Source organism: Theropithecus gelada, chromosome 10 (assembly GCF_003255815.1).
Source record: "Theropithecus gelada isolate Dixy chromosome 10, Tgel_1.0, whole genome shotgun sequence".
Taxonomy (NCBI): Eukaryota; Metazoa; Chordata; class Mammalia; order Primates; family Cercopithecidae; genus Theropithecus; species Theropithecus gelada.
Genome location: NC_037678.1, coordinates 10,785,567 through 10,810,467, shown reverse-complemented (window position 1 = coordinate 10,810,467; position 24,901 = coordinate 10,785,567). Strand labels below are relative to the sequence as shown.

The 24,901-nt window shown below is 38.0% G+C and overlaps 1 protein-coding gene and 1 pseudogene across 1 annotated transcript in view; one reads left to right on the top strand and one right to left on the bottom strand.

The window, feature by feature from the left end:
* ENTHD1 (ENTH domain containing 1) overlaps positions 1-24,901 on the bottom strand; it is a 147,901-nt gene that overhangs the window by 2,695 nt on the left and 120,305 nt on the right. The window contains exon 6 of the mRNA XM_025399761.1: positions 23,979-24,368. Coding sequence (XP_025255546.1) covers positions 23,979-24,368 — 390 coding nt within the window. The remainder of the gene's footprint in view (positions 1-23,978; positions 24,369-24,901) is intronic.
* Positions 4,428-5,584, top strand: LOC112633110 (annotated as a pseudogene).

Below are 24,901 nucleotides of genomic sequence, written 5' to 3'. Positions count from 1 at the left end.
AAATGTTTGGAGAACCTGCATGTCTGCAAATGTCTATACTCTACTTTTAGGCTTAATGATAGTTTGGCTAGATAAAGAATTCTAGGTCAGAAATCCTTCTTTCAGAATTTTGAAGGCCACATTTCACTGTTTTCTTGTTTCTAGTATTGCTGTTCAGGGGTTGGAGCCATTCGAATTCTTACTCATTGCATGTAACCTGTTTTATCTCTGAAGTATTACAGAATTTCCCATTTGTTTCAGAGGGTTTGGAAGCTTCCCGGTGATGTGCCCTGAAGTGAGACTATTTTCATTCACTGAGGTCAATTCAATCAGGCAACCTATTTCCTTCAGCTCCAGAAAATTATTCTAAATGATTTAATCACTTACTTTCTCCTCTGTGTTTTCTCTGTTGTCTCTTTCAGAACCTCCTCTTGTCAGATGTTAGATCTCTTGGACTAGTCTTCTAATTTTCTTACTTTTCTTTCCTATTTTCCCTACCTCTGTCTTTTTGCTTTACTTCCATGTAGATTTTATCAACTTTAGTTTCCAATCCTCATTGATTTCTTATATTTCTGCTATTATATTTTTAAATTTCCAAGAGCTTTTTTTTTTTTTTTGGTTTTCAGAAATTCTTTTTGTAATGCCTTGTTCTTGTTTCATATACTGTATTCTCTTATTTCTTTCAGGATAATAATAAGCTTTTGAAAAAGTTTTCCTTTCCCTTCATAGTGTATGTTTCCTCAAAATTATTTTTCTTTGTTTTTGTTTCAGTGTTTTATATTAGAAGTTTTTTTTCAGATGTTTGGTACTCCTTGCTGTCTGCTTATGTTTAAGGATTAAAAGTTGAAAGGAACTTTGTGTGCATGATACTTGTCAACTTTGAGCTTCAGTGACTAGTCATTTGTTGGGGAACCACTAATGTCATTATCTTTAGTTCTTTCCTCTAGGCCAGTGAGGCTCTAGGAGAAAAGTTGTCCTGTCTCCTACCTAGAGGGTAAAGGTCTAGTTACCAGGGTGCTGGGAGGCCAGCAGGGGGAGGGGGCTGCAGCATTCAGCATTTGGTTTACATATCATCACATAATCCTGTGGTTTTGGTGACAGTGCCCACACTTGTAACTCTACCTAGCATCTCTCATTTCAGAGACCTTCCATCTGCCCTCTCAAACAAATCTTCAGGCTCTGCCACAGGTTGCAGAGGTAGGTGGGTATTCATGGTAATTGTTCACCTAAGGACTTAACTACTTTTCAAATGCCTGGTTTTTTTTTTTTTTTGTTTGTTTGTTTTTTCTTTTTTTAGAGACAGGACCTTGCTCTGTCACCCAGACTGGAGTGCGGTGGTACAGTCGTGACTCACTGCAGCCTCAACCTGGGCTCAAGCGACCCTCCCGCCTCAGCCTTCCTAGTAGCTGAGACTACAGGTGTGGGCCACCAATGCCTGGCTCTTTTCTTTAATTTTTTGTAGAGAAGGGGTCTTGCTACATTAGCCAGGCTGGTCTCAAACTCCTGGCCTCAAGTGATCCTCACTCCTCAGCCTCCCAAAGCTGGGACTACCTCTGTGAACCACTGTGCCTGGCCCCCTCAAATAGTTGTTTTTAAATTCTCTTTGTTTAGCACCAGATGGAGTAGGTTTTATAACCCCGTTTTAAATATGAGGCGAAGGAATCTGAAAGAGGCTAAAAATCTTTCCCAAGACCACAAGGCTAGAAAAGGTCAAAGATGGGATTCAAATTCAAGTTTCTCTGATGTCATAGAATATGATCTTAATCACAATTCTATACTTCCACACAATTCTATTACATTAGAATTATTTTTACTGTATTATAAAATTATGTTAAATTTTGAGTATAAAATTTAGAAGGCAGGTAACCAGGACAGGACAGTGAGGAGACTTGACATCTTATCTATAAGAAATGGTTGATGGATATACTAATCTTTACCCAAAAAGAGATAGTAGAAGGATGAGAGGCTATATCTAATTATTTAAGACAATCAGAAAACCTTAATAATAATACCTTCCATTACTCATAGTTTGCAGGAGCTAGAACTGGGATCAATAGGTAGAACTTACAGAAAACAGATTTTAGCCCAATTAATAAAAAAAAAAAAACTTTCTCATTGTCATGGTTCTTCACACACGAAAATGATAATGGTGAGTGATGCACAGAGCTCATGCACAGCCCGAATAACCATTTGGTAGGGATATTTGAGGCAAGATCGGTGCATCACTTTATAGAACTTATCTATTCTTGATGAGAGTCTAGGACTCAACTGGGCGTGGTGGCTCACACCTGTAATCCCAGCACTTTGGGAGGTCGAGGTGGAAGGATAGCTTGGGCCCAGGAATTTGAGAACAGCCTGAGCAACATGGCGAAACCCCTTCTCTACAAAAAGTACCAAAATTAGTTGGGCATGTTGGCGTGTACCTGTGGTCCCACCTACTTGGGAGACTAAAGTGGGAGGATCACCTAAGCCTGACAGTTTGAGACTGCAGTAAGCTGTGGTCATGCCAGGGCACTCCAACCTGGGCAAAAGGGTGAGACCCTGTCTCCAAAAAAAAAAAAAAAAAGATTCTAGGACTTAAAACATATCTGTTAAAGTACTAAGAAAAGATTCTAGAAATAGAATTTGAGCTCCCTCTAGTCAGAAAGAATAACTTAATAAGAAACATTTTAAGTAGGCCAAGAGGGAAATAATATTTGAGTCAAATATTACTATCATGTTATTTATTTATTTATTTATTTATATTTATTTATTTTTGAGACAGAGTCTTGCTCTGTTGCCCAGGCTGGAGTGCAGTGGCACAATCTCAGCTCACTGCAAGCTCCGCCTCCTGGGTTCCCGCCATACTTCTACCTCAGCCTCCCAAGCAGCTGGGATTACAGGCACCCACCACCATGCCTGGCTAATTTTTATTTTGTATTTTTTGTAGAGACGGGGTTTCACCAAGTTAGCCAGGATGGTTTCGATCTCCTGACCTCGTGATCTGCCCGTCTCGGCCTCCCAAAGTTCTGGGATTACAGGTGTGAGCCACTGCGCCTGGCCCCCATGTTATCTTATATATTTAAAGATATGCAGTTAGGTTAGTCACACGTATATGCTGTGACTAAAAACCTGGTATTTAACTTGATGCTGGTGGTTCTCAAAATGTGACTGCAGTAGCATCACCTGGGAATTTGTCAGTAATGAATTTCTTGGGTCCCAGATCTACTAATACTAAATCAGAAACTGGGGGGTTGGGCCCAGATAACTAAGTTGTAACAAGCTGCCAGGTGCTTCTGAGGCATGCTGAAGTCTGGGACCCACTGCTTTCTACTATTTAGCCACCTTTCTTTTGCCTTATGACTACAACTGCTGATGAAATCGTTTATCATTGTTTACAGTTTTTCAGTTTTGAGTCATAGGCTACATGATGCTTTTGCTTATAAAAAGCCACTTCATCTATAATTGCCGCATACCAATTTACTTTTGTTTCCAAACACTCCACAGCTGTACACACACTTCAAGCGGCTCTTCAGGGTGCATCCTCACTGCCCATTTAGTTCTCCTGCCCAGGCTCACTACAGAAGTTATTTGGGTCTCCTGTTAACATTCACACAGTCTACTCAGCAGACCCGAAATAAGCTACAATAAATTGCTGTATTTTAAAATCTCATTGTGTGATATATGCACACCAATTAATGTTGGGCTTGCTTGAAGATAGCACTGATAAAATTATTGCAAATGCTGATGTGTTAACTTTAACTTATTATACTCATAAATAATATTGGACCAGTTGATCGTGATATTAAAACTTTCTATTTTAAAAGCATTTAGAAATGTGCTGCAAAAATAAATTTCTAGAAATAATTAAAAACTCTTATGAGCTAGAGATATAAATCTTTCTGTAAGCAGAAGGTCTTTGGTCAACTAAACACTTTAAATAGTTCGCTGTAAAACAGAGAAGTTTTTGTCATTCTCCAATTCACCTCTTTCAGTCTCCCTAGCTGATATACAATGTCTGTCAAGTTAACTACATACAAATTAAAATACTCTGATTTTGTTTCATGGTTAAAAATGTAACACTGAATGGTCCTGTTCTCGGGACCAGTGATAGGTTGGCTGGGAACAGGAGGAGGCAACCATGCCTCCTAGGGAGTTACCCTGGCTGAGCAAGGGGTTCTGGGGCTGGGCACTAGGTTGATCTCACACCGCTCAGTGAGGTCATCGTTACTGACTGTGGCCTGCAATCCAAGGTGTGCGAGCAGACACCAGGTCGATGTGTGTGTAGTCCTGGACCAGGATCAGTGCCTCTTCAATGGAGGATTCTGAGACAGGATTCATAATGCCCTCCACTTGCCATTCTGGTAGTTGCCAGAAGGCCAGCTTCAGAGAAAGGTACCAAGAAACTGATAATGCTTCCTTGAATTGGCTTCTGTATTTGTTTCATCAGTGTCTCTCATTGTGAATATTCTGGCATTCCTATAGATCAGGTTTTGCTGATTTGGGAAAATAAAGACTATGGATCAACTAGAAATACTGTTCACATTATTGGGAAAATGCTTCTGTTAGAACCTTGTTGAAGGCACAATTTTGAGTTGATCCAGTTCTTGAACTCTGTAGACTCTGATAATTCTGGATCTATTGTTTCATCTTTTGGTGATATTTTGTGTGTGGCAAATGTTGAGGAAGCCAGTTTTCTCAGATTTCAAAATAGTATATGGAAAAATGAAGAGAAAATGGAACGTGTCCATCCTTTGCAACTAGTTTGGGATCCACTGTCATCTGCTCTAAAACATAACAAACCAGTGAAAAATGATCTGCTTGTAAATGAAGCTGCAATTAAAAAAAAAAAATAGGTGCCCTTGAAGATGAGCTAACTTTTCTTCACTCTCAGATTGCTGCAATTGTGGAAATGCAGGAACTGAAAAATTTCTAGTTCCTTTGGCTTGAATGATGGGCCCATTAGTTTGGGACAAATGCCATCATCAGGGGTTGTTCAGCTGAGTGGGGAGTCGCACATATATATTTGTTCTTTACTACATTTATACTCTGTTCTTTTGTAGAGTGTATAATGAGCCTTAACATAATAAAAATCAGTTTCCAAGTTCAATGCTTTCTTCTCCTCCTCCACTACCACTTCCTCCTCAGTTTTCTTCTCTCTAGCTTCCATGTTTTCTTCCCATACAACTAGGATCTAATAATATTTGTGACTCAGATAATCCAGCTACTGAAATGAACAAACAGCACCCAGGTGCTAGTATAGTCATCATTCAAAAAGCCACAGAAATAAAGATGTTCTAAACATGTTGGATGTTCTAGAGGACATAAATAAAGTGAAGCTCTGTGCAACTGAACAGTCACCTGGTGGCAGACCCATTCATAAGAGGAAGAGAAAGAATTCATATGGGGATCCGGTGTCTTTAACGTCTCATGCACTTAAGCAGAAATTTGCATTTCAAAAGATGATTCATTTAAGAAAGAAAATAGATCTTAGGAGCCTTCTCCATTTTCTTGTCCAGAAACTTCAACATTTGGACATCACATTTCTTAGTCAGAAGGACAGTGAACTAAGGAAGAACTGATAAGCACAAAGGCTGTTGACCAAGGTATCAGCAACAAAAGCTGATACACTTGGGAGAGACCACAGAAATATGTCAGCCTGTCTTCCACTACACTTCAAAGGATCTTCTCTTCTGTTAAACGAAGTTAAACAAAGTCTATACGTACTGCAATATATTAGTGGAGAGGTCTGAAAAGCCTTGATTCCTTTTAAGAAGACTTGTCCCTCTTTTTGGAAGATCCAGCAATTAACTGGCTACTGATGATAATTAGATGTACGGATATTTTTTTCTTGCATGTTAATATCATTGAAAGATGAATACATACTTTGGATAATTTTTCTAAGCAATTTTGACTTCCTAAGAAGTCATAGGATTAAAAGTCTTTGAATCTTTTAAAAATTGGTACTGATCTGCTTTACTTGGCTTCCAGCAATTTGGAGATTTTCAAAGAGGATAACATTAAACTTTTTTCATTAAGATAGTCATAGTTTGAATCACATAGGTTGAGTCTTCTAAAACTTCTTGCTGAGATAATAAATTATTTGTAGAAACTGATTTTGACTGTTAAATGTTAAAAGTAGAAGTATTTAAAGAATCTTGACAAGTTTTGTCCATATTGCTATGAAATGTGAATGCCTGCCATTTTTGTTTTCTTTGTTCTTTACTACATTTATACTCTGTTCTTTTGTAGAGTGTATAATAAATGAGCCTTAAAAAATAAAAATGTAACATTTTACACAAATGTTTGTAACAGAATTATTTGTAATAGCAAAAAGTGTATCTATTTCTGTCTCTCTATAGAAGACAGAAAGCTTTATTTCTCTCTCTTCTATAGAGATCTATCTCTCTTCTATATATATATAGAGAAATAAATATACTTTTTGGTATACTATATACTATACACTATACTTTTTGGTATACAATATACTATATTTTTCTATCTATATAGCTATATCTATATTTATATGTATATATGTATATTTCGTTACAATGGAATTAGCCATAAAAAGCAATGAAGTACTGATATATGTTACAACATGGATGAATCTTGAAAATATTAGGCTAAGTGAAATAAGCCAGACACAAAAGGCCACATATTGCATGATTTCATTTATATGAAATGTTTAGAACAGGCAAATACATAGAGACAACAAGATCTGTGGTTGATGGGAATTAGAGGGAAGAAAGAATGGGGAGTGACTGCTAATGAGGGTAGGACTTTTAGCAGGTGATGAAAGTGTTTCTGAGGCCGGGCGCGGTGGCTCAAGCCTGTAATCCCAGCACTTTGGGAGGCCGAGACGGGCGGATCACGAGGTCAGGAGATCGAGACCATCCTGGCTAGCACGGTGAAACCCCGTCTCTACTAAAAAATACAAAAAACTAGCCGGGCGAGGTGGCGGGCGCCTGTAGTCCCAGCTACTCGGGAGGCTGAGACAGGAGAATGGCGTAAACCTGGGAGGCGGAGCTTGCAGTGAGCTGAGATCCGGCCACTGCACTCCAGCCTGGGTGACAGCGCGAGACTCCGTCTCAAAAAAAAAAAAAAAAAAAAAGAAAGTGTTTCTGAATTAGTGGTGATGATTTCACAACTCTGAGAATATACTAAAAGCTACTAAATCATACATTTTAAAAGGATGCATTTTATGGCATATTAATTAGATTTCAATTTTTTAAAAAGTGTAACATTTGGAAATTTAATGTCATTATAAATATGCTACATAAAATAATAGATTTAGGAAACCTCTTAATTGCTTATGCTAAATTTTTATTGGGAAAATTGGATTAAAGATGAATTTTCTCACTTACCTATAAAGTATAAGTTTTGAAAATCAAATAGGTGTGGTTTTTTTTGCCTGTGAAACAGGAGGCAGGAGATGTATACTACAAGAGTTGCTGGGGCTGCCTCCCTGCAGGGATGATGAAGGCTGCCTTCAACTCTACTCTGCACAGTGCTTCTAAGTCAGCCTGACCAGTAACTCAGGCTTTGCCAAGACACTCTGCAGAACTGTTTTCTACCATTTTCTTCAATTTCTGGCTCTGAAGCCTTTTACAGACAAAAAGGAAAAGTGCATGGTTAATGGGTCTTGTGTGTGTGTGTCTGTGTGTCAAGTTTGATTTCTTTCACTATCAAAGGTGGAATGAAAAACAGGTATCTAGAACAACTACTGGTGAAGACCATGGTTTAAAAAAAAAAAAAAGCCAATTGGATAGGAAAAAAGGATGAAGGCAGTGACAATGCCTACCACTATCCAATATGAGAAAGTGTGTGTGTTTTTTTTTTCTCCAAAAAAATTAGAAAGCCAAGACCAGTGTAGTTGAACACACTTACTATAACTGTGGCTTATGAGAATATAATCAAGGCTGTCTGCCACCATTTCTAGCTTCTAAGAATCTACTAGCTTCCTCCCCGCTTTTTTGTGTACATGATCAAGTATCTAGCCACTTGAAAGAATAGTTTGAGCTACAGATAAATAACTTAAAATTTAAACTGAGGGGGAGAAATGAGCTGTTCCAAGAACAGAGTTATTTAGTATCAAGATCAAATGAGATTGCCGCAGCAAATACATACCTCTCATTTGGTACAAATATTAAGGTGTATTAGGCGGCTGCCTTCACTTTCCTGATAGTTGAGATCCACTAAAATATGAGCATGCAAGAATTTTTAAATTTTCCTAACTCATTATCTCCAAAGAGGTTATAATGCCAGACCTGGACCCTTCACATAAACAAATACTTCTTAAAACAAAACTGGAACACAGACACTATCTTCTCTATTCTCCATCACCCTGAGTGACGCCGTCTGTGGAGACTAGTCATCCATCCTGGCCTCACTGTTTCTTGAATTCCTCACCACAATGACCTTCAGCCATTCCTCTGAGTAGTCCCTAGAACATGTCATCACTCAGGACTGCCCTCCTCTGAAACCTGTTTTCCAAAATTACTTTTCTTCTCGCTTACTTCCAGCTCTCCCATTCTTTTTAACATATTGGTACTTTGGTTTCACTAAGAGAACAGATGCAAAGAAAATCTTCTTATTTTCTCCTACTCTATCAATGCCTGCCTGGCTTTGCCTCCTCTCTTAACCAGTCTAGATCCCCATTCTCCATCTCTTCAACCACTTTCTTACCACTCCCTTGCTGCCATGTATTCTGCCTTACCTGCTAACTTGTAATCCAGGGGTCAGCAAACCATTTTTGCAAAGGACCAGATAGCAAATATTTTGAGCTTTGTGGGACATATAGTCTCTGTGGCAACTATTCAACTCTGCCTGTTGCAGCACAAAAACAGCAAATTAGCATGGTTGTATTCTAATAAAACTTTATTTACCAAACTGGCAGTGAGCCAGATTTGGCCCAGAGGCTGTAGCTTGCCACCCACTGCCCTAATTCTATTTTGATTTAAATATCCACCATTTTCATTCCTGTGCCCAGGCTGCTCAGTTCCACTGGAGTAAACCACAGGCCTCTGCACACTAGGGTGGCACCAATCACGCTCACCCAGCATCTTACCAGCTCCTTCTTCCATTCTCTACAGTGTCTGTTTTAAACCTAAGCATTCTCTTCATGGTCCCTATACCACTCCACATCCCTCAGGCTTGGCAGGTGACCTCTGATGAGAAGAAACTGAGGCCATTACTCACAGTGTATGGCACACAAAGGCTCAATACATCTTATTTATTAAAAATAACAGGCAGAGAGGCCGGGCGCGGTGGCTCAAGCCTGTAATCCCAGCACTTTGGGAGGCCGAGACAGGCGGATCATGAGGTCAGAAGATCGAGACCATCCTGGCTAACATAGTGAAACCCCGTCTCTACTAAAATATACAAAAAACTAGCTGGGCGAGGTGGCGGGCGCCTGTAGTCCCAGCTACTCGGGAGGCTGAGGCAGGATAATGGCGTGAACCCGGGAGGCGGAGCTTGCAGTGAGCTGAGATCCGGCCACTGCACTCCAGCCTGGGCGACAGAGCGAGACTCCGTCTCAAAAAAAAAAAAAAAAAAAAAAAAGGCAATAACAACAAACCCTTCCCTCACATCTGACACATCCTTTCTCCTCCTTCCTTACAGGCCCTCTAGATGGGGTGAGTCTGTCTTTCTGGATTCTGGACTCTAGTTCACCTCTCTCAGATGGTGATCCACCTAAGGCTCCTGGCTATCTCCCTCTACCTTACCCTCTGTTGTCTAACACCTCTCACCTGGTTTCCTCCAACGGCCTTTGAAGTGTTCCTCACCTCCAGTTTCACCAGCCAGATCAGCATTTTGCATGCCTAAAACAAGGTCATTAGCCTAGCTTAAGACTTTTAGGGACCAGCACTGCCTTCAAATTAAAGTCTAGATTTCTTAACCTGGCACACAAAGCTCCTATCATCTGTCTGGCTTAATTTTCCTGTGTTTTCCTCTACCGTTTCTTCATGCGCACTTTCCACTTCCGCTTTACTAAGCTGCCTTTGGTTCACTTATAAAATATTGAACACTGACTATGTGCAAAGCTACTGTGTTTGCTGCTGGGGATGCAATAACAAACAGGGCAGGCATGGTCTCTTCTCTCATGAAGATGACATTTCAGTTGGGAAGAAATATTAATACTTTAAATAACTTAGTACATATGCAGTCAACTAGAATGACAGTGTGATGAGGATGATTATAGGGTACTAAGCATACAGTTAGGGGGATTTGAAATACCCTAGGAGGTCAGGAAATCTTAAGTGATATTTGAGCTGACCTCTGAAGGATGAGTAGCAGCGAACTAGGGGAAGGGGTGGGCCGCGAGTGTTCTGGTCAGAGGGAACAACCATGGTGAAGCAAGATGGCTTATCTGACAAATTGAGAAAATACCGGGCTGGTTAGAGAGGCGGAAGCTAGGCTTCCCAGGGCTTTGCGAACACGCTGGTCAGTCCACTGTTTAAGTCGGGGAGTACCAGTGATCAAACCACTCCAGCTGCTTGATGGAGAACTGGAGCTCCCCAGAATCTCTTTGCTTGGTTACAACTCTGTATCGTTCCCTTGCTTGGAATGCCCTTTCTGGAAGGATAGGCATTTACTTGTTCCTGAGCATAAAATGAGAAACTCCTGGGTACTTTTGGAAACAACTAGAGAGGATTTTGAGGGTTAGGACGGGACTGAGGTTCTACAGTTCTAAAGGTGGAATTAAAAATATGTACACTTGAATAATAATAGCAAATTTTATATTATACTTATCACCAGGTCCCACTCCACACACTTTGCATTTGTAAATTTATTAAATCCCCACAGTATCTCAATGCGGTAGTTCCATCATTGTCTTTGTTCTATAGATGAAGATACTGACCGGCAAGAGGTCAGGTGTCTAGCCTGAGGCTGCACATTTAGTGGTTGGGCTGGGATTATGATCCCAGGCAGTCTCACTCCAAAGCCTGTGCTATCAGCAACTATGCTATTCATCCAAGTAGGAGCCTAGGTTGAATTTATGGTGAGGTTTAAAGGGACATTTGATTTATTCTCCAATCTCCCTCTAGGACTGGGAGCTTTGCCATCCTCTCCTATCAGGCTCATGCTGCCTCTTCTGAGGAACTAGGCAACTTTCAAATTGTGGCCCTCAGTCATGGAGCCAAGCCATGTTCTGACCAATTCTGAAATAATTTGGCCTTAATTTATCAATAGAGAAATACCATATTTCACCCTATTAAGAATTTGTCAAATGTTGTTAAACCTATCAATGTCTCACACACACACACACACACATTTTTTCAGACAGAGTCTCGCTCCATCGTCCAGGATGGAGTGTAGTGGCGTGATTGGGCTCACTGCAACCTCTGCCTCCCAGGTTCAAGGGATTCTCCTGCCTTAGCCTCCTGAGTAGCTGGGATTACAGGTGTGTCACCATGCCTGGCTAATTTTTGTATTTTTAGTAGATACAAGCTTTCACCATGTTGGCCAGGCTGGTCTTGAACTCCTGACCTCAAGTGATACTCCTGCCTTGGCCTCCCAAAGTGCTGAGATTACAGGTGTGAGCCATGGTGCCTGGTCACACACACGTATATTTTTACAAATCAATGTTAAAATGTTATAATTAAGAATTTAATAAGCAATTACATAAGCAAGTTAAGTACAATAGCAATGATTGGAGGAAAATATTATTCTATTATTCAACCAATCACCTTACCTGATGTTCAAGAAATTTCAGAGGGTCAATATTCCAACATTTATAAAAGCTTCAAAGTATTGATAAAAACAATATAAAAATATATGTACTATAGAGACAATATCACACTATTTTGATTACTATAGCTTTAGGATAAGAATTGAAATTAGGTAGTAGGAGTCCTCCAACTTTGTTCTTTTGCTTTCAGAATTGTTTTGGCTACTCTAGATACTTTGTATTTCCATTTAAATGTAAGATTCAGCTTGTCAATTTCTACCAAAAACAAAAAACATACAAACAAAACAAAACAAAACAAAACAAAAAAACCTTCTGGGACTACATTGAATCTGCAGAGCTATTTGGAGAAAAATTACATCTTAACAATACTGAATCTTCCAATCCATGAACACTGTGTATCTTCTCAATTTAGTTAGGTCTTTAATTGCTCTCAGAAATGTTTCATGGTTTTCACTGCAGAGGTCTTACATGTCTTTTTTTTTTTTTTTTTTTTTTTTTAAATGCTACTGTAAATGATACTGTTTTAATTTCTAATTATTTAATTATTTATTATTCTTATTGTTGTTTGTTTTTTGAGATAGGGTCTCACTCTGTTGCCCAGGCTGGAGTGTAGTGGTGCAATCATAGCTCACCGCAGCTTTGAACTCCTGGGCTCAAGCAATCCTCCCACCTCAGCCTCCCAAGGAGCTGGGACCACAGGGTGTGCACCACCATGCCAGGCTAAATAAATAAAAAAAATAAAAATTTTTCGGCCAGGTGCAGTGGCCCACACTTGCAATCTCAACACTTCGGGAGGCTGAGGCGGGTGGATCACTTGAGGTCAGGAGTTCAAGACCAGCCTGGTCAACATGGCAAAACCCCATCTCTACTAAAAATACAAAAATTAGCAGGGCATGGTGGCGTGTGCCTGTAATCTCAGCTACTCAGGAGGCTGAGGCAGGAGAATCATTTGAACCCAGGAGGTAGAGGTTGCAGTGAGCCAAGATCACCCCACTGCACTCCAGCTTGGATGACAAAGCGAAACTCCATCTCAAAAAAAAAATTAAAAAATTTAAAAATAGGGACAGGGTCTCCCTATGCTGATGATATGGTTTGACTCTGTGTCCCCACCCAAATCTCATCTTGAATTGTAATACCCACGCATCAAGGGAGGGAGGTGATTGGGTCATGGGGTGGTTTCCCCTGCTGTTCTCATGACAGTGAGTGAATTCTCACGAGATCTGATGGTTTCATAAGTGTTTGGCAGTTCCTCCTTCATCTCTCTCTCCTACCACCTTGTGAAAAAGGTGCCTGCTTCTCCTTCCACCATGATTCTAAGTTTCCTGAGGCCTCCCCAGCCATGAGGAACTGTGAGTCAACTAAACTTCTTTCCTTTATAAACTACCTAGTCTTGGTTATTTATAGCAGTGTGAAAACAGACTAATACAGTTGTCCAGGTTGGGACAATGCATTTTTTTATGCAAACTTTGTATCCTGAAATCTTGCTAAACTCGCCTAGTAGGTCTAGTAGCCTGTTTGATAAACTCTTTGAGATCTTCTACACAGATAATTATATCATCTTCGAATAAAAACATTTAATTTCTTCCTTTCCAATACCTATTCCTTTTATTTCTTTTTCTGGCCTAACTGCACTGCCTAGGACCTCTAATACAATGTTGAATAAAAGCAGTGGCAGCAGCCATCCTTTCTTTGTTGCTGATTGAGTGGTAAAGCATTCAGTCTTTCATCATTAATTATGTCAGCAGTACATATTAGGGCTTTTTAAAAAACATTTATTTATTTATTTATTTATTTATTTATTTTGGAGATGGGGGTTTTGCTCTGTTGCCCAGGCTGGGGTGCAGTGGGGCAATCATAGCTCGCTGCAGTCTCAAACTCTTCGGCTCTAGTGACCTTCCTACCTCAGCCTCCTGAAAAGCTGAGATTACATGCGCATGCCACCATGTCTGGCTAATGTTTTAAATTTTTTGTGGAGACGGGGTCTTGCTATGTTGACCAGTCTGATCTTAAACTCCTGGCCTCAACTGATTCTCCTGCCTTGGCTTCCCAAAGTGCTGGGATTACAGGTGTGAGCCACCACATCTGGCCTAAAAAGTCTACCCTTTAAAAATATATACCCTTTAAAAATATATACCCTTTATCAGCTTGAGGGAAGTTCCCTTTTATTCATAGTTTGCTTAAATTTTTTAAAGATTGTAAATGAGTGTCTAATTTTGCCAAATGCTTTTCTGCATGAATCAAGATAATTTTGTCATTTCCATCTTATTCTGTTAATATGGTAGTTTACAGTTACATATTTTCAAATGTCAAACCAACCTTATAATTCTAGGAAAAATCCCACTTGGTCATGATGTGTTATTCTTTTTCTATGTTGCTGGATTTGATTTGCTAATATTAAGGATTAAGGATTTCTATATTTGTGTAAATTTTTGAGGAATATTGGTCTATAATTTATTTTTCTTGTAATATCTTTGTCAGATTTTGGCATTAGATTATGCTAGCTTCATAAAATGAGTTGGGTAGTCCTTCCTCTTCTACTTTCTGAAAAAATTGGCATATGATTATCATTACTTCTTTCTTAGAATTCACTAGTAAGACTATAGGGAACTGAGGTTTGCTCTGTGATGTGTTTTTGATAATGTGTGTGTGTGTGTGTGTGTGTGTGTGTGTGTGTGTGTCTGTATCTATACATCTTTTTCCCCCAGCTTATTTGACAAACACAAAGGTCTTCTCAGGTCAGTTTTAGCCAGCTGTCTTATCTGTTTCAACTAAGGCATCAAATCTATTGCCATAACGTTGTTCATAATATGCTCTCATAATCTTTTGGTATCTATAGGTTTTTTAGTTATATACTATCTTTAATTCTTAGAATTGGTAATTTGTAATTATCTTTTTTTTAATCAGTCTTAATAGGGGTTTATAAATTTTAACCTTTTTAAAGAGTCACCTTTAATCTGTTTTTATTTCATTTATTCCTATATTTGTTGTTTACTTCCTTTTACTGACTTTAGGCTTAATTTGTTCCTTTTTTCCAGGCATCTTAAGTTAGAACCTTCTAACACTGATTTTTAAGGCATTCTTCCTTTCTTATATAAGCACTTCAAGCTATAATTTTCCCTCTAGCAATTTCCTACTAGTTTTGATGCATCTCACATTTTTTGATTTTCATTATCATTGTTTGAAATATTTTCTCGTTTCTCTTCAGATTTCTTCTTTGACTCATAGATTATTTAGAAGCATATTGCTAAATTTCCAAATATTTGGGGTTCTTTTATGTATTTCATTGTTATCAATTTCTAATTTAATTCTACTATGGCCAGAGACCATACTTTTTAAGATTTCAGTCATTTGAAATTTATTGTTACTTTTTGTTTTCATACCACACTTTATTTCAAAATACTTTGTGTTTTTAATGATGCAGTACGTGTTCTTTCTTGGTGAATGTTCCTTTTGCACTTGAAAAAGAATGTTAAAAAAAAGAAAAATAATGTATTCTGCAGTGGTTGGATGTCGTGATTTAGAGATTTCAAGTAAGTTAAGGTTTTTGAATAGTTATTCATACTTTCTACATACTCATGGATTTTTATGCCTAGTTCTATCAATTGCTGAGAATAATAAAATCTCAAATTAAAACTGTGGATTTGTGTAATTTCTCCCTGTGCCATATTGGTGTGCTGCACCCATTAACTAGTCATTTACATTAGGTATATCTCCTAATGCTATCCCTCCCCCTTTCCCACACCCCACGACAGGCCCCGGTGTGTGATGTTCCCCTTCCTGTGTCCAAGTGTTCTCGTTCAATTCCCACCTATGAGTGAGAACATGCGGTGTTTGGTTTTCTGTTCTTGTGATAGTTTGCCGAGAATGATGATTTCCAGCTGCATTCATGTCCCTACAAAGGACATGAACTCATCCTTCTTTATGGTTGCATAGTATTCCATGGTGTATATGTGCCACATTTTCTTAATCCAGTCTGTCACTGATGGACATTTGGGTTGGTTCCAAGTCTTTGCTATTGTGAATAGTGCCGCAATAAACATACGTGTGCATGTGTCTTTTAAGCAGCATGATTTATAATCCTTTGGGTATATAACCAGTAATGGGATGGCTGGGTCAAATGGTATTTCTAGTTCTAGATCCTTGAGGAATCGCCACAATGGTTGAACTAGTTTACAGTCCCACCAACAGTGTAAAAGTGTTCCCATTTCTCCACATCCTCTTCAGCACCTATTGTTTCCTGACTTTTTAATGATCGCCATCTAACTGGTGTGAGATAGTATCTCATTGTGGTTTTGATTTGCATTTCTCTGATGGTGAGTGATGATGAGCATTTTTTCATGTGTCTCTTGGCTGCATAAATGTCTTCTTTTGAGAAGTGTCTGTTCATATCCTTCGCCCACTTTTTCATGGGGTTGTTTGTTTTTTACTTGTAAATTTGTTTGAGTTCTTTGTAGGTTCTGGATATTAGCCCTTTGTCAGATGAGTAGATTGCAAAAATTTTCTCCCATTCTGTAGGTTGCCTGTTCACTCTGATGGTAGCTTCTTTTGCTGTGCAGAAGCTCTTTAGTTTAATTAGATCCCATTTGTTAATTATGACTTTTGTTGCCATTGCTTCTGGTGTTTTAGATATGAAGTCTTTTGCCCACGCCTATGTCCTGAATGGTTTTGCCTAGGTTTTCTTCTAGGGTTTTTATGGTTTTAGGTCTAATATTTAAGTCTCTAATCCATCTTGAATTAATTTTCATATAAGGTGTAAGGAAAGGATCCAGTTTCAACTTTCTACATATGGCTAGCCAGTTTTTCCAGCACCATTTATTAAATAGGGAATCCTTTCCCCATTTCTTGTTTTTGTCAGGTTTGTCAAAGTTCAGATGGTTGTGGATGTGTGGTATTATTTCTGAAGGCTCTGTTCTGTTCCATTGGTCTATATCTCTGTTTTGGTACCAGTACCATGCTATTTTGGTTACTGTAGCCTTGTAGTATAGTTTGAAGTCAGGTAGCATGATGCCTCCAGCTTTGTTCTTTTGACTTAGGATTGTCTTGGCAATGTGGGCTCTTTTTTGCTTCCATATGAACTTTAAAGTAGTTTTTTTCCAATTCCGTGAAGCAAGTCATTGGTAGCTTAATGGGGATGGCATTGGATCTATAAATTACCTTGGGCAGTATGGCCATTTTCACGATATTGATTCTTCTTATCCATGAGCATGGAATGTTCTTCCATTTGTTTGTGTCCTCTTTTATTTCACTGAGCAGTGGTTTGTAGTTCTCCTTGAAGAGGTCCTTCACATCCGTTGTAAATTAGATTCCTAGGTATTTTATTCTCTTTGAAGCAATTGTGAATGGGAGTTCACTCATGATTTGGCTCTCTGTCTGTTATTGATATATAAGAATGTTTGTGATTTTTGCACATTGATTTTGTATCCTGAGACTTTGCTGAAGTTGCTTATCAGCTTAAGGAGATTTTGGACTGAGACGATGGGATTTTCTAAACATACACTCATGTCATCTGCAAACAGGGATGATTTGACTTCCTCTTTTCCTAATTGAATACCCTTTATTTCTTTCTCCTGCCTGATTGCCCTGGCCAGAACTTCCGACACTATGTTGAATAGGAGTGTTGAGAGAGGGCATCCCTGTCTTGTGCCAGTTTTCAAAGGGAGTGCTTCCAGTTTTTGCCCATTCAGTATGATATTGGCTGTGGGTTTGTCATAAATAGCTCTTATCATTTTGAGATACGTTCCATCAATACCGAATTTATTGAGAGTTTTTAGCATGAAGGGCTGTTGAATTTTGTCAAAGGCCTTTTCTGCATCTATTGAGATAATCATGTGGTTTTTTGTCTTTGGTTCTGTTTATATGCTGGATTATGTTTATTGATTTGCATATGTCGAACCAGCCTTGCATCCCAGGGATGAAGCCCACTTGATCATGGTGGATAAGCTTTTTGATGTGCTGCTGGATTCGGTTTGCCAGTACTTTATTGAGGATTTTTGCATTGATGTTCATCAGGGATATTGATCTAAAATTCTCTTTTTTTGTTGTGTCTCTGCCAGGCTTTGGTATTAGGAGGATGTTGGCCTCATAAAATGAGTTAGGGAGGATTCCCTCTTTTTCTATTGATTGGAATGGTTTCAGAAGGAATGGTACCAGCTCCTCCTTGTACCTCTGGTAGAATTCGGCTGTGAATCCGTCTGGTCCTGGACTTTTGTGGGTTGGTAGGCTATTAATTATTGCCTCAATTTCAGAGCCTGTTATTGGTCTATTCATGGATTCAACTTCTTCCTGGGTTAGTTTTGGGAGAGTGTATGTGTCCAGGAATTTATCCATTTCTTCTAGGTTTTCTAGTTTATTTGTGTAGAGGTGTTTATAGTATTCTTTGATGGTAGTTTGTATTTCTGTGGGGTCAGTGGTGATATCCCCTTTATTATTTTTTATTGCATCTATTTGATTCTTCTCTCTTTTCTTCTTTATTAGTCTTGCTAGTGGTCTATCAATTTTGTTGATCTTTTAAAAAAACCAGCTCCTGGATTCACTGATTTTTTTGAAGGGTTTTTTTTTGCGTCTCTATCTCCTTCAGTTCTGCTCTGATCTTAGTTATTTCTTGCCTTCTGCTAGCTTTTGAATGTGTTTGCTCTTGCTTCTCTAGTTCTTTTAATTGTGATGTTAGCGTGTCAATTTTAGATCTTTCCTGCTTTCTCTTGTAGGCATTTAGTGCTATAAATTTCCCTCTACACACTGCTTTAAATGTGTCCCAGAGATTCTATGTTGTATCTTTGTTCTCATTGGTTTCAAAGAACATTTTTATTTCTGCCTTCATTTCGTTATGTACCCAGTAGTCATTCAGGAGCAGGTTGTTCAGTTTCCATGTAGTTGAGTGGTTTTGAGTTTCTTAATCCTGAGTTCTAGTTTGATTGCACTGTGGTCTGAGAGACAGTTTGTTATAATTTCTGTTCTTTTACATTTGCTGAGGAGTGCTTTACTTCCAACTATGTGGTCAATTTTGGAATAAGTGCAATGTGGTGCTGAGAAAAATGTATATTCTGTTGATTTGGGGTGGAGAATTCTGTAGATGTCTATTAGGTCCGCTTGGTGCAGAGCTGAGTTCAATTCCTGGACATCCTTGTTAACTTTCTGTCTCGTTGATCTGTCTAATGTTGACAGTGGGGTGTTAAAGTCTCCCATTATTATTGTATGGGAGTCTAAGTCTCTTTGTAAGTCTCTAAGGACTTGCTTTATGAATCTGGGTGTTCCAGTATTGAGTGCATATATATTTAGGATAGTTAGCTTTTGTTGTTGAATTGATCCCTTTACCATTATGTAATCACCTGGTCTCTTTTGATCTTTGTTGGTTTAAAGTCTGTTTTATCAGAGACTAGGGTTGCAACCCCTGTCTTTTTTTGTTTTACATTTACTTTGTAGATCTTCCTCCATCCCTTTATTTTGAGCCTATGTGCATATGCACTTTTAGTTGCTATATATCCCTAATGTATTAGCCTATATATCAATATGAAATGTCCTTATTTAGTAATAATCCTTGGTTGAAGTCAATTTTGTCTGGTATTAATATAGCCATTCCCACTTTATTATGCTGCTTGCATAGTACATATTTTTATTTGTTTTACTTTCAATCAATTTATGTCTTTGTATTTAAAGCACTTCCCTCATAGATGGCATATAGTTGAGTCTTGCTTTTCTATCCAATCTAAAGTCTCTTCCTTTTAATTGGAAAGTTTATTCCACTTCTATTTAATGTAATTATTGAAATGCTTGGATTTAGGTCTTCTATTTTGCTCTCTGCCTTCTATTTGTCTGTTTTTGTCCCTCCTTTCTTCTTTTGTGTTGCTCGAATATATTTTTACTATTCCATATTAATTCCTCAATAGGACTTTGGCTATACCACTTTCCTTTTTACAAGTGTAAATATGCATGCTTAACTTATGAGTTATTCATAGTTAATATTGTACTATTTCATATAAAATATAGAAATCTTTCAATGGTATAATTCCATGAACTTTTCATTCTTGGTGCTATGTTGCAATATATATCTACATATGTTTTAAACCCCAAAATACAGTATTATAAGTTTTGCTTGAGTTACATGTACTTTTTAATTAGAAGAAAAAGCATGCATAGTATTTTATATTTATGCACATATTTATCATTTCCAGTGCTCATTATTCTTTTCTGTAGATTCAGGTAACTAGCATAATTTCTCATTAGGCTGAAAATATTTCTTCAGTGTTTCTGATGATCAGTTTTTATTCACTTGAATCAAGTGTTTCTGATGATCAGTTTTTATTCACTTGAATCAAGTCCTGTTTTCATTTTCGTTTTTTTTGGTTCTGCTAGCTACAGAATTCTGGGTTAATAGCTTTTGTCATTTAACACTTACAAGATAACTTTTCATTGTCTCCTGGTATACACTGCTTATGATGAAAAATCAGGTGTCATTCATATTCTTGGTCCTCTGCATGTAATATGATAATTTTTCTTCCTGCTTTCAAGATTTTATCTCTGGAATCCAGCTGTCCAACTATAATGTGTCTAGACGTAGTGGTTTTTTTCTTTAATTCTGTTTGAAATTCACTGAGCATTTTGGATCTGAAAGTTTATTTCTTTCACACATTTGGAGAGGTTTGAGCATTATCTCTTCAAATAATTTTTTCTGACCCTATGTCTTTTCCTCACCTTTTGGAACTCCAATTACATCAATGTCAGACTGCTTGACACTGTTTCACAAGACTGAGTCTCTCTGTTTCTTTTTCTTTAATCTTTTTCTTTCCATTTTTCAGATCAGATTATTTCTATTGATCTATTTTCAAATTCATTTGCTCTTTCTTTCATTTTTAATCTTCTGCTAAGCCCTTCCAGTAAAATTTTCATTTCAAGTATTTATCTTTCAGCTCCAGAACTTTCATTTAATTCCTTTTTACAGTTATTTGCCTGCTGAGATGCCCCTTTCTATTCATTCATTGTGAGTACTTTAAGTTCTTAAATGGATTTATAATAGCTGCTTTTAGAATTTGTCTGCTAATTGCAACACCTGGGTCATCTAAGGGTCAGTTTCTACTGACTCTTAATATCTTCATTATGACTCATACTTTCCGATTTCTTCAAATGCCTAGTGAATTTTAAAATTTTACACTGGACATCTGGATGATACATTGCAAAGTGTCTGGATTCTGTGATACTCCTCTAAAGAGCACTGATTTTTGTTCTGGTTGGAAGATAACTTGCCTGGCCTCTTCAGACTGTCAACCCTCCAGTAAGCAGAAGCTGAAGTCTCATCTCAGTTCTTTTGGCTTCCAGTAGGATTTTCTTTTCTGGTCAGTCTCACTGGGGTCCCCCTATATGTATATTTTAGTGGTCAATCAAGAATCTGGGAAGAGTTTATACACAAATAATGAGGTTTGCCCCTTCTGAGTCTCCTTCTCTTTTAGGTTTTCATTCATAACTTTCCAGCTTCCCTACCAGAACTGAACTCTCTTCTGACACTCCAGGCTATGAGGACTGAAGAATACCCTCAGAATCTTAATTTCAGCTACTGTATTTTTCAGTTCTACAATTTTCATTTGATTTTTTTTTTTTTTTTTTGACACAGGATCTCATTCTGTCACCCAGGCTAAAGTGCAGTGGCATGATAATGGCTCACTGCAGCCTTAACCTCCTGGGCTCAAGTGATCCTCCTGCCTCAGCCTCCAGGGTAGCTAGGACTACAGGCACATGCCACCACATCTGACTAATATATATATATTTTTTGTAGAGATGGGGTCTCTCTATGTTGCCCAGGCTTATCTTGAACTCCTAGCCTCAAAGCAATCTCCCTGCCTTAGCCTTCCAAAGTGCTGGGATTAGAGGCATGAGTCACTGTACCCAGTCCATTTGATTTTTAAAATAGATACTAGTATTCTGATGAAATTCTTCATCTTTCCTGTCTTCTTGATCATATTAATATTAATCATAATTTTAAAGTACCTATCTTATACATTCAGAATCTAGATTACTGTGGATCTGTTTCTGTTGTCTACTTTTCTCCTATATTTCTGGCCGGTTTTTCATTTCCTAGTATGCTTGGTAACTTTGGGTTGAAAGCCAAAATTTTTAATGAAAAATTTTAAGAGCTCTCAAGAAAGGATTGAATTGTCTTCTGGAAGGCAGATGGAATACAAGTCAATCACTTTGCTCTAGGTGAAATAGGTTTTATTAATAGTATTTGTGAGGGCTACTCAACTTCTCGTTCGTCCTCATACTCTAGGGTGTAGCCTATCGGGGTCCCAGTGGAAAGCCTGGAGTGTTTCCCATGACTCCTACCATTTGCTGTATCCTGAACTCTGACATTTGTTTCCTTGTATCACAAGATCATCAGAATCTCTGCATAGTTCACTGGCCTTTTAGAAGCCACTTCCCATTTAGTTTCTTGGCATCTCATCCTGAATGCAGGTAGCTTAGCAGTAGGCAAATGTTTCAGTAAGAAATGACAGAAAGATTTTTAGGATTTCTTCTCTGTGATTCCCTCCCTCTGGAATATGGGCCCTTCAAGTCCCTGACACCTTGAAAGCCCAAACTCCTACCATGTCTCCCAAGCTCAGTGAGACTGTGGAAAGCCTACGCCTCTGATTTTTCTTCAGCTTCTATTATCTCGCTCTGAGAACTGGCAAATGACTCAAGGTGGGGAAACTAAGGTGAATGAGGGACTCATAATTTCCTTCCCCCAGTGTCTTAACCTATTATGTATTTTCTACTTGGTTGTTTGATGATGACTTCAAACCAACTTTTAATAATTTCCTAGATTTAATAAGTATTTTTGGTAGTAGAATTAGACCAATACTATCTATTATAAGCAGACAAAAAAATTCTCCTTGTTAACCAGTTTTAGAGGAACTTCTTGCTAAATTTTAAGTGTACTTGGTACACTCAAAACAACCAAAAAGTATTTTCAATGATCTTCTTGTGGTATTCATGAAATAAATGAACCAAACGTATCCACTTCCCAGGGACAGCCAGGCACATAAGCCATCAGAGCCATCATAACCAGTACTAACTGGTTTCCACATCAGCAGTCTCAGAAGAAAAGTTAATTGGTTGACAAAACTGAGAATCAGTTTTACTACCTTTAGGCTATTCAATATCAAAAAATTCTCGAAAGAGCACCAAGGAAAATCTTTTATTACTCATTGACCTTACTAATACCAATATAAATTTATTTAACTTCAACATGGTGGCTTCCATTGTTTATATTTATATGTACTTTTGATCTGGGTTTGAGTCTGTTTAAACGATTCGCATTAAAATCTTTGTATTGGCCAGACACAGTGGATCATGCCTGTGACTCCAGAGCTTTGGGAGGCTGAGGCAGGAGGATCACTTGAGGCCAGGAGTTCAAGACCAACCTGGGCAACATAGCAAGACCCCCACCTCCACACACAAAAAAATAAAATTAGTCAGGTGTGGTGGCATGCACCTGTAGTCCTAGCTACTTGGAAGGCTGAGGGGCAGAAGGATTGCTTGAGCCCAGGAGTTCGAAGCTTCAGTGAGCCATGATTGCATTGATTGCAACAGAATAAGACGCTGTCCCTAATAAAAATAAATAAATTTTAATTTATATTTATATGAGTTGGTTAGCACTATTATATGTAAAAACCAATAACACTACTACTTAGTCTTTGAAAAATTCATAAACAAAAAATTATTATTTTACTAGTAAACTTTAAAGTAGAAAGCATAATTATTTAATGGAGGATGTAGTAACTGACAGCCAATAACCTGAAATCTCAACTGGCTTTATCCTTTATTACCCAGTCTAAACAATATTGCAATCTTCTTAATGTTTTTTATATCTTTATAATATAAAAATGTATAATATATACTATAAAAAGGACAAGATCCCCCGCCCCTTTTGTGCAATCAGTACACAGCCCTTTTTAAAAGGGCACACATACATCCGTGTGTATGTGGGGGTGTGTGTATATACCAATATACATAATAAACAATTCTTTTTCATATAATCTCTTAATAAGTAACCTACATGTCTAACAGAAAGCACTTACTTCATGCTAGTTCCTTCTAATTTGGTCTGTACCAAAATTGCTCAGAACTTATGGTAATATATTCAACGAAGGACTCAGAACCCACAGTGATGAATTATCTATTGGCCCTTTAATAAAAGGGGTACTTTCCCAACTAAAAAGTATGTGTATGGTATGTACATTTTAGTATCACTGATGAAGACTGAAAGGAGGGAACCAAAAAAGGAGACAGAAAGCAGAGAAAAGTAAAATAATGCTTCAAAAGAGGTTTTTTGTTTTGTTTTTGTTTTTGGTAGACTCACCCCATGTGGTTGTCTTGAGGATTTTATCATCCATCTGAATGCTGGATTGTGGTGGTTTCTGGTAGGCCTTGTTGATTACAGTCTCCTTTGCTGGGTCAAATATTTTGAATGAGGGAGAGAGATAGAGTGTTTCTACAGAGGCCTGGTTATGGAAAGTAGAATCTGACTTTGATATCCTTAAGTTGGGGCTGATAAACTCCTCTTTACTTGACGACCAACATGCTGGTAAAATTGTCAATGTTTTAAGATCTTCTGCAGCTGATTGCTTTTCTAAAGGTGTTTCCAAGAGGTTTTCTGTTACAGTATTTGTAAGGGTACCATCTGATCTCTTGTCCAAACTCACATCTGTCTGCCCAGATGGACTATTTTCTGAGACAGTAGGCACAGCATCTATAAAATAACAAATAAGAACTATAATCAAAAAATAAAACTGAAAATACTCTATTTCAAATCTGTTGCAATTTTAATAAATAGGATTTCTTAATGTCATAACAGAATTCTTTCCTATTTAGCCCTTCTGCTTTCTTACTATGCTTCTATATTCTGCCTATTTAAAGTACACCCAAGCTATAATTGACGCCTTAGTCATTTTGGTAGCTGCCTTCTCCCTCTCTCCTCAGTGAAGCACAAAGCAAGGAAAGCTTCAAATAACTTGTCTTTAAATATTTCTCCCTTCACCCACTTATCTGTCGCTGAAACCACCATATTTTTAGTACTTTCCAACTTTCATCTTTTTTACAAGATAAACTAGGGAAAATATGCCACATCATACTGGTCTATCCTTACAGAACCCTCAGCTACCAAAAAAAAAAAAAAAGCTTTCTCCCCCAAAATGAAGAATGTATTCTTCCACACAGTTTCTATATACAAGGCACATTAAAGAAACTCAATGCTTTAGGTAGAAGCTTAAGTTTAATAAATGC